Raw genomic sequence first — 18,203 nt, 5'->3', positions numbered from 1 at the left:
GGGCACCTGGATGGCTCAGTTGGTTAAGCTTCTGCCTGTTGATCTTCACTCAGGTCATGATCTCAGGGTTGTGAGATAGAGCCCCACGTGGGGCTCCCCACTGAACATGGGGCCTGCTCGAGATTCTCTCTCTCCCTCTCCTCCTGCTCCCCCCACCCCCACTTGTGAACATGCACATGTCATGCTCCCTCTCTCTCTGCCCCCCACCAAAAAAAAAATAGTTGATGATTTCATTTTTCTGTCAGGACCCTGGGAACTAAATTAAGCAACAAAACAATTCCAGTCGCTTTATTCATGTTCAGGGTCCTCATTTCAAGGAAGATACAGACCACGGCTTGGTCCTGGAGAGGCCATTGCATGCGTAGGCTTTGGCAGGATGTTCATCCCATCATTTCTCATTGTTTGAGTTCTTCAGTGCCCTTCTACTGGCCTCTAGTTGCAATGACACAGGTTCTCTGCATCTCATTTGTGTCCTCTCTTTAACACACCACTGTCCCTCATTGGCTGTTGCCAGTTTTCTTAATACCATTGTTTCCCCTTTTTTCCCTTTTTTTTTTTCATTTGTTCAGGTAGGAGAGTAAATGTAATCCCTGTTATTCAGTCTTGGTTAGAAATGAAATCTAATCTCATTCTAAGACAATTAAATATTATATTTAAAGTACATACCAGTTGAAAGAAATATGTTGTGATATATATTTTATATATACTATATATGTTTGCATATATATATATATTTGCACTTATAATTTGCTGTGAGGATACTGTTTGTGAGCCCAGAATCAAAGCTTTATTTTTCCACACCATTCAGTTTCACACTCCCTGATTATTCTTCTGGATCTTTTCCACTGCTAAGGAAAGAACTTCACACATCACCTATTCCAATTTCCTCATGTGATATATTAAAAATATACACTATATAAAAATCAATTTAAATTAGAGAACAGCCACGTAGGTAATATACGTGCCTATGCTTCCTCCAACAGAACATGGAAATGACTAAGATGTGCCATTTACCTTGGAATTCTTTCTTTGACAAGCGCACTGCTAAGGATGCTCATTTCACCCATTTACAAAAGTTTCTTTAATAGTTTTTATCTTTAAGATAGGTTCTCAGTGCTATTTAAGAGGTTTAGGCTTTGGGATTTTTTCATCAGAGAAGACAAGAGAGGAGCACATGGGTGGCTCAGTTGGGTAAGCGTCTGCCATCAGCTCAGGTCATAATCCAGGGGTTCTGGGGTCAAGCCCCGCATCAGGCTCCCTGCTCAGCAGAGTCTGCTTTTCCCTCTGTTCCTCCCCCTGCTCATGCTCTCTCTCTCTCTCTCTCTCTCTCTTTCTCTCTTTTCTCTCTCTCTGTCAAATAAATAAATAAAACTTTAAAAAAAGAATAGAAAAGAAAAGAGAACCTTGGATATACTACTGAGGAAATGTAAAACTATTTTGCCTTGGATAGAATTACGGAACATATCCAAGTGCTAGGAAAATGAGTATCTAACACATTTCTAAATTGCTGTAAGAGGTATTTGTTCAGTGTCCTGTGGCTACTGTAACAAATCACAAAGAAAAATGTGATGGTTTAAAATAGCAGAAACTTATTTTCTAACATGTCTAGAGACTCGAAATCTGAAATTTCACAATACCGTACTGTCTCTGGGAGTTTTAGGGGGAAAATATGTTCCCTGCATGCCTCTTTCACTTTCTGGTGGTTGTGGGAATATTTCTAAGTCTCTTGTCTCTACTTTCATCTCCAAGAAAAGAAGAGAACCTTCAACACCAAACTCTGCTAAATCTGATCTGGGAATTTTCAGCCTCAGGAATTATGAGAAAATATTCTGTTGTTTAAGCCCCCCAGTCTATGGTATTTTGTTATGACAGCTTAATTGGACTAAGACACCAGGTAATTTCCTCTTCCCTTAATTTCATCCTTAATTTCATCACATCCTTTACCCTATAAGGATGGTATTTGTTTTGCCATTGGACGTAACATATATTTTTGTGGGGCTCCATTGTATACCAGATAGCCTATTAAGTAGAAAATCTGTCATTGTTTTCATTTTTAGCTAAATGATAGTTTATTTTCAATGTATAATTTAAAAAGTCACAAATATCACGGTTTACGATTAGAAAATAAATATAGTTTCAGCGGTATGCCATGACCCACATTCCTGCTTGTACCCATTTCCCTCTTGGTTTTTCACTTTTTCTTTTACTGAGGCATAATTGACAAAGAACATTATATTAGTTTCACTTATACAACATAATGATTTGATATTTGTATATGTTGCAAAAGGATCGCTGCAATAATTTCTAGTTAACATCTGTCACCATACATAGTTACAAAATCATTTTTTCTTGTGATGAGAACTTTGAAGAGTTATTCTCAGCAACTTTCAAATTTTGCAATGCACTATTATTGACTGTAGTCACCATGTTGTACATTAAAGACTCTTGCTTAACTTTTTTATTTTATAACTGAAAATGTATATTTGACCTGCTTCACCCATTTTGCCCACCACCCAATCCCCACCTGTGGCAATCGCCAATCTGTTCTCTGGATCTGTGAGCTTATTTCTTGGTTATATTTTTCGTATTTTGCTTTTAGTGAGAACATAGTGCTTCTCTTTTTCTGTGTGACTTGTGTTACAAACGTAATATTCTCCAGGCCCAACCATGTCACTGCAAATGGCAAAATTTCATTCTATTTATGGCTGAATATTATATATATATATATATATATATATATATATAATATTATATTTCCATCTTTATCCATTTATCTATAGTTGGACATTTAAGTTGTTTCTATGTCTTGGCTATTGTAAATAATGCTGCAATGAACATGGGCGTATATATATATCATTTCAAGTTAGTACTTTTGTTTTCTTCAGAGAAATACCCAGACTTGGATTATTTGATAGTTCTATTTTTCATTTTTTGAGAAAATTTCGTACTGTTTCCCATAATGCCTACACCAATTTACATTCCTAGTGACAGTGTGGGGTGGGGAGCGGTCAGTGCCCTTTGCTCCACCAACGTTTGTTATTTCTTAGCTTTTTGATAATGGCCTTTCTAACAAGTGTGAGGTGATATGTCATTATAGTTTTGGTTTGCATTTCCCTCATGATTAATAATGGTGAGCATCTTTTCAAGTACCTGTTGACATTTATATATGATTTGAAAATATTTCTTTACCACTCAGAACATTGTCTTTTCATTTTGGTAATGGTTCCTTTAGCTGTGAAGAAGCTTTCTAGTTTGATGTAACCTCACTTATTTACTTTTGCCTTTGTTGCCTTTGCTTTTGGTGTCATATCATCTCCGCAACCAATGTCAAGGAGCTTACCACCCACATTTTCTTCTAGGAATTTTATAGTCACAGGTCTTATATTCAATATTTTAATCCATTTTGAGTTAATTTCTGTGTATGGTGTAAGAGAGTGGTCCAGTTTTATTCTTCTGCATGTAGCTTTTCAGTTTTCCACCACCATTTTTTGAAAAGATTGTCTTTTCTCCATTGTATATCCTTGGCTTCTGTATCATTAATTAATCGAACATAGAGGTGCAGGTATATTTCTTAGCTCTCTGTCCTGTTCCATTGATCCATGTGTCTCTGTTTTTGTACCAATACCATGCTTCTTTGATTACTATAGTTCTATGATATAGTTTGAAATCAGGAGGCCTGATGCCTTGAACTTTGTTCTTGGTCAAGATGGCATTGGCTCTATGGGGTCTTTTGTGGTTCCACATGAGTTTTAGAATTATTCAACCTATTTCTAGGAAAAATGCCATTAGAATTTTGATAAGGGTTGCACTGAACCTGTAGATTTCTTTGGGTCATCTGGACATTTTAACAATACTGAGTCTTCCAATTCATGAGCATGAAATATTTATCTATTTATTTGTATGTTCTACAACTTTTTTTCCATTGATGTCATAGTTTTCAGTGTACAGGTCTTTGATCTCCTTGTTTAAGTTTATTTCTGAGCATTTTATAATTGGTAATGCTTTCGTAACTAAGATCATTTTCTTAATTTCTCTTTTTGATAACTTGTTATTAGTGTATAGAAACATAATAGATTTTTGTATATTGTTTTTATATCCCGCAACATTACTGGATTCATTTACTATCCAGAATGTCTTATTAATTCTAAAAGGTTTTTGGAGCAGTCTTTTTGGTTTTCCATATATAGTATCATGTCATCTGTGAACAGAGGCAAGTTTACTTCTTCCTTTCTGTTTGGATTCCTTTTATTTACTTTTTCTTGCCTACCTGCTCTGGCTAGAACTTATAAAGCTATATTGAATAAAAATGGCAAGAGTGGATTTTCTTGTCTCGCTCCTCATTTTAGAGGAAAAGCTTTTAGCTTTTTACAATGAATATGATATTGGCTGTGTGTTTGTCATATATGGTCTTTATTCTGTTTAGGTAAATTTCCTCTCTCCCCACTTTATTGAGAATTTTTGGAAAGTAAATGGATGGCGAGTTTTACAAATGCTTCTTCTGCATCTACTGAGACGATTCTATGATTTTTATCCTTCATTTTGTTAATGTGATTTATCACACTGATTTGCAGATATTGAGCCATCATGCATCACTAGAAGAAATGTCACTATGGTATATGATCTTTTTAGTGTATTTTTGAATTTGATTTGCTAATATTCTGTTGAGAATTCTTGCATCCATGTTTATCAGGGATATTGTTCTGCAAGTTTATTTTCTTGCAGTGTACTTGTCTGATTTTGGTAGCAGGATGATGCTGGCCTTGTGAAATGAGTTTGGAAGGATTTGCTCTTCTTCTATTTTTAGGGAGAGTTTGAGAAAAATTGGTATTAATGAGTCATTAACCATTGTCAAAATCACCAGTGAAGTCACCTGGTTTGGACTCTGGTACCTCCAGACAATGGAATGTTAATCAACACTAAAAAGAAATGAGCTATTAAGACGTGAAAAGACATGGAGGAAACCTAGATGCATATTACTAAGTGAAAGAAGTCAATCTGAAATAGCTACATACTGTATGATTTCAATATAGGATGCTCTAGAAAAGGAAAATCTGTGGAAAATCTTAAAAGAACAGTGGTGTCCAGGGTTGAGGAAGGTAGAGATGAATAGAAAGAACCCAGAAGATTTTTAGGAGCCATGAAAAAATATTCTGATCATTTAATGATGGATATGTGTTCTTATACATTATTCCAAACCCAAGAGTGAACCCGAGTGAAAACTGTGAGCACTAGATGACAATGATGTGTTGATGCAGGTCCATCACTGATAACATTTGTAGTAACCTGGTGTGGGATGTTGATAATGGGGAGGCTGTGAATGTGAAGGACTGGGGCTATATGAAAAATCTTTATGCCTCTCCCTCAATTTTGTTGTGAACACAAAATTGTTCTATAAATATAAAGTAAAAAAAAAAAAAAAAAGACAACCAACAAAACAAAACAAGACCGTGCTGCAGTTTAGGTGTTCTTGACCTAATTTAACAAGGCAGCAGAAAACAGAAACCCTCCAAAGTTATATAAATTTTCCAAGTCCCCTGTTTATTTATGTGCTAATCCAGAATCTGAAACCTCATTTCTTTAAGTCCAAAAATATATTATCTTTCCCTAAAGTCAGTTCCTATTCTGTACTAATTCATCATATTCAATAAGGCTACTTTCCAAAGGAGCATCTCACTGATGACAAATGTTTATATGTATTATATGTATTTATTTATCTTTAAAGATTTTATTTATTTATTCATGAGAGACACAGAGAGAGAAAGAGGCAGAATTACAAGCAGAGGGAGAAGCAGGCTCCATGCAGGGAGCCCAGTGAGGGACTCGATCCCGGGACTCCAGGATCACGCCCTGGGCTGAAGGTAGCACTAAACTGCTGAGCCACCCAGGCTGCCCAGTATATATATTATATTTAATGTAAGTTTCTCAATACTACATTTTTATATTTAAAGTAATTTAACTTTTTAGATTTTGTTGCTCACACTGGTGAAGCAATGTATCATTTCCTCCGGTTGTTGAAAGTAATTAATATATGTGATTTTTTTTCCTGAAGCAAAATGGAGATAACTTCAGTTTTGATATAGACGTTGGCAAACCAGGCTGTAATGGCCGGGAGAGACTTTCCTTCCCTATTAGCATTTATGTATTCCCCCTGCATTTTTTAACCTATTTCTTCAAACTATCTGTAATTTGTAGGTTATAGGAAGTCCAATAGGTTTTAGCTAGACGAAATGGCTAGCCATTAACATGAGCCATGTTAATCTATTTAACACTGCTGTTGAATAGTGTCTGTCTAAGAGTCCTAAGTGCTTTAAACTCTCTGTTAGCCACACACAGGTAACCCTGTCTGCTACAAACCTAACTTTTCTCCATGTTTCTCTATTTCTACAGAATTTTTTTGATTTCGTAGGTTCTAATCTTTGCTCTCAACAAAGATCAATCTCTTTTCAACTGCCAGAATTAATACTTCAGTTCAGGCTTTGTTACCATCTACTTGATCAATGTTTATTGCTTCTTTCTTGGTTTCCACACCCTAATTTTCTTCTGTTCCATTTTTGCCTTTGTATCGCTACTACCTCACCCTAACAGAGGCCATAGCCATGTCATATGCCTGCATTAAAAGACCCAATGGACTCTCATATGGCTACTAAATTTGAATACATACTTTGCTATTCAATTTGGGAATTTCTTCCCTCCCTTGTAGCATTTTTCTTGAGCATTTTTCTCATGCTAACTCTACTGCAGAAAAACAGCTGAATCTTCTTCCTACAGATCTTTGCTTATACTGTTCCCTTCACCTGGAATCCTGTCCCTCATTCTTGTCCCTTAATCACTCAGAGGTCCATTTTAAAGCTTGCCCTTTCCACCATTCCTTTTATTATGATCCCAAATGGATTTGACTTCCATTCTCTCCAAATATATACAGTTTTTTTGTGCCCTCCTTTATTAATCTGCTTTATCTTAGGACTATTCATGTGAATAAAAATCAGATTATATAAATCCTATGAAGACAAAAACACCTTTATTATCTTTATAGCCACCAACAATATCTAATACAGAGTACTGGCTTATCCAAAGACATTTTATTTTCCTGTTTACACTTCTTATTCTTATGGAAGGTACAGAGGGGGAGATCAGAAGATAGCAGTCTTCAACAAGGAAGAAGAGGAGAGAAAGAGAGACTAAAAGGGGGCGGGGGTGCCTTCTGGAACTCATACAATGAAGCTGAATTTCTTTAAGCATAAAAGAAGAAGAACTTTATTTACTTATTTGTTTGCTTATTGATTATTATATGTAAAGCCCAGAATGTGGGTAACTCAATATAGGGACTATTGTAGTCAACTCAAGTGTTTTATTTTCTATTTAATTCTCTAACATGCTACTAGTTTTATTGATTTTTTTTTTACATTTAATATTCTACTAGTTTTATGAAGTATCTTTGGTTTTTATTTTTATCAAAGTATTATTTTGGAAGAATGTTCCCCTGCGAACAAATGTGACTGCCTATGGAAAACTGGGTCAGTGTGTGTGAAAGTAGCACAGAGAAAATCTGAGTGGGTTTGGATACTTTGATCAGACCATAACTTTGACTTTGTCTTCTTGGGTCCCCAATGCTTAGAAGCCCCTTTTCTTCCTCCTCTGTGATCCACTAAGATCACAGTTTCAGACCAATCATATTAGCATTCCCTGAGTTTAGTTTTTGTCTGTCCTACAATAGCAGCCTCACAGATTGGTGAACCCAACAGCATATTCAAATCAGCTTTGCCCAAGAAGCACACATTCCAGCGCATAATCTTAGACCAGCCTAAAGGGATATTTACAGTCATTAATTATGCATAGTCTTCCATGGTGAGAACCTGAAAAGTTGCCTTTAAAAAAAAAATTGTTTTAGGGGCACCTGGGTGGCTCAGTCAGTGAAGCATCTGACTTCAGCTCAGGTCATGATTCTTGGGTCCTGGGGTGGATCCCAGCATCCAGCATCAGGCTCCTTGCTCAGCAGGGAATCTGCTTCTCCCTCGCCGCCCCCCCCCCCCCGTCCCTGCTTCCTCAAATGAATAAAATATATTTTTTTAATTATTTAGTGTTCCTAAAGAGATTAATTTTAGAATAATATTTAAGATTTTTAGCGATAGGAAGCAGTACTTGATTAGTTAGTAAAGCATTGAAGTAAATGTAATCCTCTGTAAATTACAGTGAACCGTTACGAAGCATTTTCCTTTTTATTGCAAATATGAAGTGTGCACTTATATTTCTCAGATATACTTGGAGTTAAAATATGGGAAAGACAAAATTTCCGCTTTTTGTGGAAATAATAACATTAAAATAAAGCTTATTATGCAAGAAATATTTCCAGTAGGAAAATAATGCCTTTTGGACCTCATCAATGCAAAATGGAACAGAACTTATTTTGCTTACTTTCAAAGTTAAGAATTTGTATGTACGATTTTGAAAGCCTCTGATATATACAAATTGCTGTTTTATTCATTTTTCTTGAGGGTGATATTGCCATTGTAACATATTTTACAATAGTCACACGGATCTATTTGTTGAACCTATTTTCTCTCTCTCTCTCTCTCTCTCTCTAGCCTCCGCAAACCTTTCCTGGAAGGAATGAGAGCTTTCAAATTGAGACAACAAGGGAAGAAAATCCGAGCACCACCGAGTGCAATTCTCAAAACGTAAGAATAACTTAAAATGGTTTTCACGGTGTTCAACTTGAAAATAAGAACATAAACACTTTAACAATTCTAGTTCATGCCCCCATGAAACTTTCTGTATGTGATATCTACTATCTAAACATTGTACTTTAAAATTTGAAAAAGCAAATATTCTTTGGCTGTCAGTGAAGTAGGTGTCCTGTTAGGAAATGTAACCAGACTCTTAGGAGTACTAGAAGTTGAGTGGTCAGAGTGGCAAGAGGGTGAGCACATGCTCAGCAATGTGCTCATTCCCACTACCACGTGACAGAAAGCTGTTAAAATATTTATTATTATTATTATTTTTAAATATTTTATTTATTTATTCATGAGAGACACAGAGAGAGAGGCAGAGACACAGGCAGAGCGAGAAGCAGGCTCCACGCAGGGAGCCCGATGCAGGAATCGATCCTGGAACTTCAGGATCACACCCTGGGCCGAAGGCTGAGCCACCCAGGGATCCCTGTTAAAATATTTAAAACAGGGATCCCTGGGTGGTGCAGCGGTTTGGCGCCTGCCTTTGGCCCAGGGCGCGATCCTGAAGACCCGGGATCGAATCCCACGTCGGGCTCCTGGTGCATGGAGTCTGCTTCTCCCTCTGCCTGTGTCTCTGCCTCTCTCTCTCTCTCTCTCTCTCTCTCTCTCTCTCTCTCTCTCATAAATAAATAAAAATTTAAAAAAAAATATTTAAACCAAAAACGAAACCCCAAAGGATGTGATTCAATCGTCTTCTCCCTATAAATAAAATAAACCCAGCATAATAGAGACATTACATTGAAGAAAGAGAGGTTCTTTACCTTCAAGTGATAATAGGAAATATATAGTTGTGCCCTTTTTTATTTCTCATAATAATGTAATGAAATTTCAATTATGGAACTTTGGCACAATTACAGATCTATAATGTCTGGAGATGAGAAACAGCAGGCGACAACTGGGTTGAGTAGATTCAAAGTTAGGCTTTAACCTGTTTGACAGAATGAAAAGTATCTGCTAAAGCTGTTCATGAATGAAAAGACATCAGACTACAGCAAAGAAAATAAGGTAGAAAAGACATATATATTAACGAAGTCTGTCTCTTTTTCTTGTATTGGCTGCCAAAGAGAATTTAGAAATATGAATTTCTCAACAATTCCGCCTTCAAATCTTTGTGTGTTTAAACATGTACCAATTTAGAACATAATAAAATTAATGATAAGTAGAAATGAAAATCTCTACAATGTACCTCTAAATAAAGAAGTCCAGGTTCTCTGCAGGAAGGAACATTTTGCTAAAGACAGATAGTTCTCTGACATGTGAACCATCAGAATAAAAGGACACGAGAATAGAGTGCAGACAGTGGTGGGAAATACGCCTGAAAGGACAATTTGAGACTTAAATGTGAAAGACCCTGGGTTCCCAAGCCAAAGAGTTTGGTTGGAATCAAGGTTATATAGTTCAGGTTTCCAAATGTTTGTGTCCAATTAAGTTATGAGACCATAGGGTTAATTTGAAGAATGTTTTTATTTGATATATTTTTATATGATTATGTGTGTGTGTGTTGGTTTGTTTCACTCTCCTCCTATGATTACTGTTCTTTTCTGTCCCCGGTAATTCCTTTCCCTTCATCAAGTCTCATGAGCAGTGACTATGTTGTTGCAGGTCCCAGCCTGGGTCCCTTCAAAACTCTGCCTCTGCCTGCACCAAGGAGAATGCTCTGTCTCTAACCCGACCTCAGCCTAGATTTTAGTCTTTGGAGTTTGCACGTCCAAAAAGCTACACTTTGTAGTGCAGAGAGTGCTCAGTATTCATAGTCTGTAGATTCAATTACATTTAAAGGCTGTGAGAGTAATATAGATGAGTGAGATAGACCAGATGTAAGCAGTAGGAATTAGTGGAACTGGTGTGAACATCAATTTTCAAATTTTAGACCTGCCATTCTTAGCTGTCCTGACAATAGCATCACCTGGAGAGTTCTTATAAAATACTGACGCCAGGGGCCGACGTCAGAAAAATTAATTCAACATCTCGGCATGTGGGGTCTAGAGGTTAGTTGTATTTATTTTTTCAATTGCTCCAGGTGATTCTAATAGGCAGTCAAGTTTCACTTCCAGGGTATTTCACATGAAAATGAGCATTAAAATCATGTGAGGAGGTTTTAAAAAGTAAGATTCTAAGAAATTCTTAAGGAAACTATAAACGACTAGGATTAAATGTAATCTCCAATTTATTTATTTATTTGTTTGTTTGTTGTTATTATTTTTTTTTTTACATGGACCCGGCAACGCTCTTTCCAATCCAGGTAAATCTGAGGCAGATGATTTGTGAGTGATAATTTGAAAAACTTTGGTTTAGATACCTTTAGTATATTGTTTAATAATGGGTTTTCTGCTTCTCTTACTCTGTTACATTTACATTTTAAAGAGGGAAGTGTCTAAGTTAGGCTCTATAATGGTCATATGAAAGACCGTGTTCTTTTGATAGTGGGTAGGAGAGATCCATCCCCAAATCCTTTGTTTATTATGTAACGATATATAAAACCAGGGTTGATGTAGGACCGTGGAATTGATCTGGAAGTTGTCACGTGATTTCATCCATTGCTGAGCTCTCCATGAGAAGTCTAGTGGACCATCAACACCCCCAAGCTACAGTAACCAGAGGATGATTAATTTTAAGCAAGGAGACCCCTATAGTTCCTTTCCAGGATTCTCCAGTGCTGGGACCAGGCCTGCTGACTTCTTCAGCCTTACAGAAAGAAAGCAGGGGGATCTTTGGACTTATGAGAACTGTTGTTACTCAGCTTGTCTAAAATCAACCCAGAATACTCTTATTTGTGTTTCATATCATGCAATGTGGTTGCTTCCATTTTAATACAGCAACAGGAAAATACCTTCAACTTGACTTTAGCAGCTGCAGACTCAGCCCCAATTTGGGTGGCTTTAATTGAATGTCCAAATGAGGTATCCAAACATAGTTTCATAAAGTAATTGCAAAGTAAATTTACCCTTGTCTGGGAAAGGGATTAGTGCATTTTCCAGGGTAAGAAAGATAGTTATATTAGACAGAATTACAGCCTCCTTATTGTCTTCATTTGGAGATTAAGTAATGTGTATGGGTGCCAAACAGACAAGGCATGAATTTGTGATCAGTAAGATTATGCATCAACATGCTCAGAGAGCTGGTAAAGCATTGTTTCTGGGTGTGTCTGACAGGGTGTTCCTGGAAGAGATTAGCATTAAATCAGTAGGCTAAGTAAGAAGATTGGGTGGGAATTCTCTAATCCCTTGAGGACCCACGTAGAACAAAATGGTAGAAGAAGTGTGAATTCTTTCTCTCTTTGAGTTGGGACATGCATCTTCTGCCCACAGACATCAGAGCTCTTGGTTCTTGGGCCTTCCAACTCTGGGACTGAGCCCAGCAGCAAACCCTCACTTTTCCCAAGTTCTCAGGCCTTTGGAATCAGCTGGAAGTTACATCATCAGCTCCCCTGGTTCTCAGTACTTCAAATTTGGATCAAATTATACCACAGGTTTTCCTGATTCTCCAGCTCACATAGGGAGGGCATATCATGGCATATCTCAGCCTCCATAATCGCATGAAACAATTTCCATGATAAGTCACCTCTTATATATGTATGTATATATCCTATTAATTTTTTTTCTCTGGTGAACACTGACCAATTCAGTCATTTTTCTATATTTGTATTCTGCATACTTTGGATATGTTTTGAAAAAATTGGCATTTGCCTTTTATGAAAGAGTTTTCTTTAATCAGATTAATCAGTGTGACTTAAGTTTTATACAGTGAAAGTACATGGTAGTTGTTAAATAAATTTTGATGTTACTGGTCTTATTTGACAGAATTATAGTTGGCAGTTTAACTCTCATTTCTTTTTTTTTTTTTTCTAATTTGTTTTTCTACTCCATGGAACTCAAAAATCTAGAAACTACCAAATGAGGACATTTTAAAAATAATAGAAGTATGATAAAATAGGGACCTGAATGAAGACAATGACAGAAATAGTTGAGAGAAAGAAATCAGCAGAATATTAAAATGAGAAATCCATTAGACTTTGTGATCAAGTGAAGATGCAGAAGCAAAGACAAAAGTATAACATGGACCCCGAATTTCATGTTAAGCAATTGTGGCAATTATATTGTTCTCAGATAAAGTACAGGAGGAAAAATTTCAAGTTAATTTTTGTTCATCTACTTCTAAATGGAAGAAGTTCATGCGCTCTTAATAACTAGAATAAACAAAAATTTACTTTAGAGCTAATTTATTTATAAGAAAAATATGATAACTTAAAAATAAAACTGTTGAGGTGTAATTTGCATACCACAAAAATCACACATTTTTTAAAGACATATTTATTTATTTTAAAGATTGAGATAGGGAGAAAGCATGCACATCTTTGAGTCGGGGGAAAGGCAGAGGGAGAGAATCTTCAAGCAGACTCCCCACTGAACGTGGAGCCGGATTCAGCTCAATCTCATGCGTCTGTCACCCATGAGATCACGGCCCGAACTGAAACTCCTAGTCAGGCACTTAATCAACTGAGCCACCCAGGTGCCCCCCAAACCACACATTTTTAAGTGTATATTTCATTAATTCATGAAATGTATTGAGTTGTGCAACTATTACCACAGCCCGGTTTTAGAACATCTCCATTTCCATCACCCTAAATAAGATCCTCTAGCCTTTTTACAGTTAATGTCCATTCTCAGCCTTAGCCCAGACAGACACTAACCTAGTTTCTATATGTATAGGTTTAGCTTTTTATAAATTCTATATAAGTTCATCATATAATAATATAGTATTTTGCATCTCACTTCCTTCACATAGTGTAATGGTCTTGAGGCTCATCCATGTTATAACATAAATCAGTAGTTTCTTTCTTTTCATTGCTGAATAGGATCAGTTGTATGATTATAACACATTTTTGTTATCCATTCATCATTTGATACCTTTTGAGCTGTTTCTCCTTTTTGGTTTTATGAATAATGACACTATGAACATTCACATAAACATTGTTGTGTGGACATATATTTTGATTTCTCTAAAGTAGAAACGGAATGGGATATGATGAATTCCTTCTTGACTTTTAAAGAAGCAAATGGGTTTCCAAGGTGTGTGGACTGTAAATGCAGTGTTTGCATTTACAACCTAATCAGCAATGTGTGGAGTTCCAGTTTCTCCACATCTTTGTCACTATTTCTTATTGTTGGAATTTATGCTTCACAGGCAAATTCTAGTGACTATGAAGTCAAATTTCATTGCAAATTTACTTCGTAATCCCCTAATGGCTAATAACATTGAACACATTTTCATATACTTATTTTCAATTCATATATTTTCTTTGGTGAAATAGCTATTCAAATATTTTCCCCATATTTTGGTTGGGTTGTTCGCCTTCTTAATGTTGATTAGTAAGATTCCTTGTATATTCTGGATATAAATCCTTTGCCAGATATATGATTTGAAAATGATTCTCTCAGTATACTTCTTTTTATTTTCTTAATGGCATCTTTTAAAAATGAATAGACTTTTTTTTAAGTGCAGTTTTAGATTTACAGAATAGTTGAGCACCATGCATAGAGTTCTGTATAGCAACTAGTTAACTTCCTATAAGAGACTTCTAGTTTTATTCCATTAATGGCATACTGTACATTAGTGCAGGTGTACTTTCTGGCCCCAGATGCAGTCTACCTTGGTGAATATTCCATGTGACTTTGAGAAGAATGCATATTTCTCTCCTTTGATGAAATATTCTATAAATGTCAATTAGATCCAGTTAATTTACAATCTTGCTCAGATCAACCCTGTTCTTAGAGATTATCTGTCTGTGTGATCTATCAGTTATTGATAGAGAGGGTTGAGGTCTCAATAATCGTGGATTAATCCATTTCTATCAAAATTATTTGATTTTTCTATTGACTCACGCAAGTTCTGTATATATATATTGGATATTAGCCACTTACCAGGTAACTGCTTTGAAAATATTTCCTCCCACTCTGTAGGCTACCTCTTTGTTTGTTTGTTGATTGTTCTTTTACTGTGCAAAGCTTTTTAGTTTGATGCTGTTCCCCTTGTTAATTTTTGCTTGTGCTTTTGATGTCTTGGCCATGAAATTATTGCCAAGGCAAATATCAGAGGTTCTTTTTTTTTCCTAATTTTTCTTCTAGGGGTTCTAGTTAAGGCTTTAATTTAAATCTTTAATCATTTTCAAATTATTTTTTTGTAAGTGGTGTGAAATTTTTGTGAGTGGTTTTATTATCATAACAGAGTTTTAAATCAGAAAGTGTGATGTCTTCAGCTTTGTTCTTGTTTCTCAAGATGGCTTTGGCCATTAGGAATATTTTGTAGTTTCATATAAATTTTAGCATGTTTTTTTTCCTTTTTCTGTAAAAAATGCCACTGGAATCTTGATAGGAATTGGATTGACTCTATTGATGGCTATAGGTAGCATGGAGATTTTAGCAATATTCATTCTTCCAATCCAAGAAACCAGAATATCTTTCCATTTATTTGCATCTTCTTCAATTTCTCTCATCAATATCTTATAGCCTAGTATATAGCTCTGTCACACCCTTGGTTAAATTTCTTACCAATCACTTTATTGTTTTAGGTGCTATTATAAATGAGATTGTTCTCCTTATTTCCTTTCCCCCCCTCATGTTATGGAGTGGGTTTTTTTTCAAGTTTTTGTCTAGATTCCAGTTAGTTGACATACAGTGTAACACTGGTTTCAGATGTAAAATTTAGTGATTCATCAGTTACATACAACACTCATCACAAGTGCCCTCAGTGATACCCATCCCCCATGCCCACCTCCCCTCCATTAACCCTCAGTTTGATCTTCATAGTCTTAAGAGTCTGTTTCCTGGTTTGCCTCTCTTTCCACCCCCCATCATGTTCCTCTGTTTTGTTTCTTAAACTCCACACATGAGTGAAATCATATGGTATTTATCTTTTTCAAGATTGCTTTGGCTAGGTCAGCCTGGGTGACTCAGCGGTTTAGCACCTGCCTTCAGCCCAGGGCTTGATCCTGGAGTCCCGGGATCGAATCCCACATCGGGCTCCCTGCATGGAGCCTGTTTCCCCCTCTGCCTGTGTCTCTTCCTCTCTCTCTCTTTGTGTCTCTCATGAATAAACAAAATCTTAAAAAAAAAAAGATTGCTTTGGCTATTCAGAATTTGGCTATTTTGCAGTTCCATATAAATTTTAGGATTGTTTATTCTGGCTCTATGAAAAATGCTGCTGGTATTTTGGTGGGGATTGCATTAAATTACTGTTTTTTTTTTTCTTTTCAGATAATCCATTGTTAGTATAGAAAGACTATTGATTTTTATATGTGGGTTTTGTATCCCACAGCTTCACGGAATTTGTTTTTTAGCGTTCACAAATTTAGGGTGGAGTCTTTAGAATTTCTTTTGTCACCTACATTTCTATTCATGGCACCTACAATTTACTTCTTCTTGTCTGATTTGGATGCTTCTTATTTCTTTCTCTTACTGATTGCTCTGGCTAAGACTTCCAGTAATATGTTAATAGGAGTTGTGACAGTGGGCACTCTTCACCGGGTCCCTGATTTTAGAGAAATAGCTTTCAATTTCTCACCATTGAGTATGATATTATCTGTGGGCTTGTTATTTTGTTGAGGTATGTTCTTTTCATATACAATTTGGACTATAGGGGTGCTTGGGGGGCTCAACGTTTGAGCATCTGCCTTTGGCACAGTGTGTAACTCCAGGGTCCGGGGATCGAGTCCCACATCAGGCTCCCTGCAGGGAACCTGCTTCTACCTCTGCCTGTGTCTCTAACTCTTTCTGTGTGCCTTTCATGAATAAATAAAGTCTTAAAAAATTTTGGATTGTAGATGGGCAGAGCAGCCAATTGGAATCTTCTTAGGCTCTGCAGCATGCAGGTTTATAATCTGCCAAGTCGTGAAGGCTGGTTACCATAAATTATACCCCCTTCTCCCTTTCTATTGGATCCCTAGCCCACATACTACACCAGTGATTTCCCCTGAAGCAAGACTGGAGGGACCTCCCAGGCATCATCCTGCAATGCTGGAGAAACTGGATGTTCAGCTTGGATTCTTTTTTTCGTCCCTCCCCCAGAAGCTGTAATTCCAGGGGAGCCCTCTTGGTGCAGCCCTGTGCTGGCCTGGAAGAGGGGTCGATGTGGTCAGAGTGTAGCCACTCATCATAACTTTCTAATGCTGTCCTCAGTCTCTGTAGTCCTGAGCATACTTCAACCTCAATCCTGGCTTCTAGGATTTTTACAATGGTGTCTTGTCTGGATAGTTGCTAGTTGGTCGTCCTGCGAAGAGGACTGACCTCAGGAACAAGCTATGTTACCATCTTGATGACATAATTCTCCATTCGGCGCCTCCAAATTTTAATGAAAGCCAGACACAGTGTACTGGGTAATGGGAACTGAAGTAGATAGAATTTTGGTATGAGGTTATCTGGCTAGGAATTAGACTGGTTCCCGCATGCTTCATCCATACATGTCGGAGGCCTTCATTTCCGCTAATGTCCCTATGTTTTTCACCCTGATGTCTTCAGGTTTTCCTAGACTCTTCTTAACATAAAGTATGAACTTCGTAGTTCTTTTAACTGTAATCACATTCCATATGCTGTTATGGTGTGGTGGAGGGGAGGCATTTAATAATCCTTTGAGATTTCACATTTCTAAGTGCTCCTACAAGGTAATGGCTCCCTAGGCTTCTACTTCAGCTAAATTTGTCTGTATTCTGTGTATTTACCTATCTCTCCAGTTTTAGGAGTGATGATTTATCTGGTGACCTCAATTCTCTGACAGATGTAAGGAAAACTGTAGGTTACCAGTTTGTTTTTTCTTGTTTTGAGGTGAAAGTGACAACTTTCACTTTCAGAGGGCAAACCAGTAGTCTTAAACAGTGTAAAAAGTTTTTAATTTCAGTAAGGTCCTGTTTATCACTTTTTCTTTCTTGATCATGATTTTGATTTATCTAAAAAATGTTTACCCAATCCAAGAATATAAAGATTTTTCTACATTTTCTTATTAAAAACGTTTCTAGTTTTATTTCTGATATTTAAATCTATGACCCATTTTGAGTTAATTTTTCTGTATAGTGTGAAATAAGGATCTATTTTCATTATTTGTATGTTGATATCAGTTAACTCAGTCTTCAAAACAATTTGTGGTATGAGCAGCTGGGTGGCTCAGTCTGCTAAGCATCTGCCTTCTGCTCAGGTCATGATCCTGGGATGGAACCCTGGATTGGGCTCCCTGCTCAGCGGGGCGTCTGTTTCTTTTCATGCTCGCTCCCGACAATTATTTTTTAAAGTGTTGTAATGAATATACTTTCCCTAATTGAATTGCTTTGGCACACTTGTCAAAAATAATTGACTACAATTCTGAATTCATTTCTTAACTTTCAATTTTTCCATTGAACTATGTTTATCTTTAAGCCTGTATCATAAAAAAAAAAGCCTGTATCATACTGTCTTGACTACTGTAGGTTTATGATAAGTTTGAGACTGA

At 36.7% G+C, this 18,203-nt stretch overlaps 1 protein-coding gene across 2 annotated transcripts in view; it reads left to right on the top strand.

Moving 5' to 3' along the window:
• The window catches only part of LUZP2 (leucine zipper protein 2), a 467,396-nt gene that overhangs the window by 429,150 nt on the left and 20,043 nt on the right, over nt 1-18,203 (top strand). For both annotated transcript variants that reach the window (XM_055317492.1, XM_055317493.1), the window contains exon 10: nt 8,583-8,675. In XM_055317492.1, coding sequence (XP_055173467.1) covers nt 8,583-8,675 — 93 coding nt within the window. The remainder of the gene's footprint in view (nt 1-8,582; nt 8,676-18,203) is intronic.

Source organism: Nyctereutes procyonoides, unplaced genomic scaffold, assembly GCF_905146905.1.
Source record: "Nyctereutes procyonoides isolate TBG_1078 unplaced genomic scaffold, NYPRO_anot_genome, whole genome shotgun sequence".
Lineage (NCBI taxonomy): Eukaryota > Metazoa > Chordata > Mammalia > Carnivora > Canidae > Nyctereutes > Nyctereutes procyonoides.
This window is presented reverse-complemented; position numbering and strand designations above follow the sequence as displayed.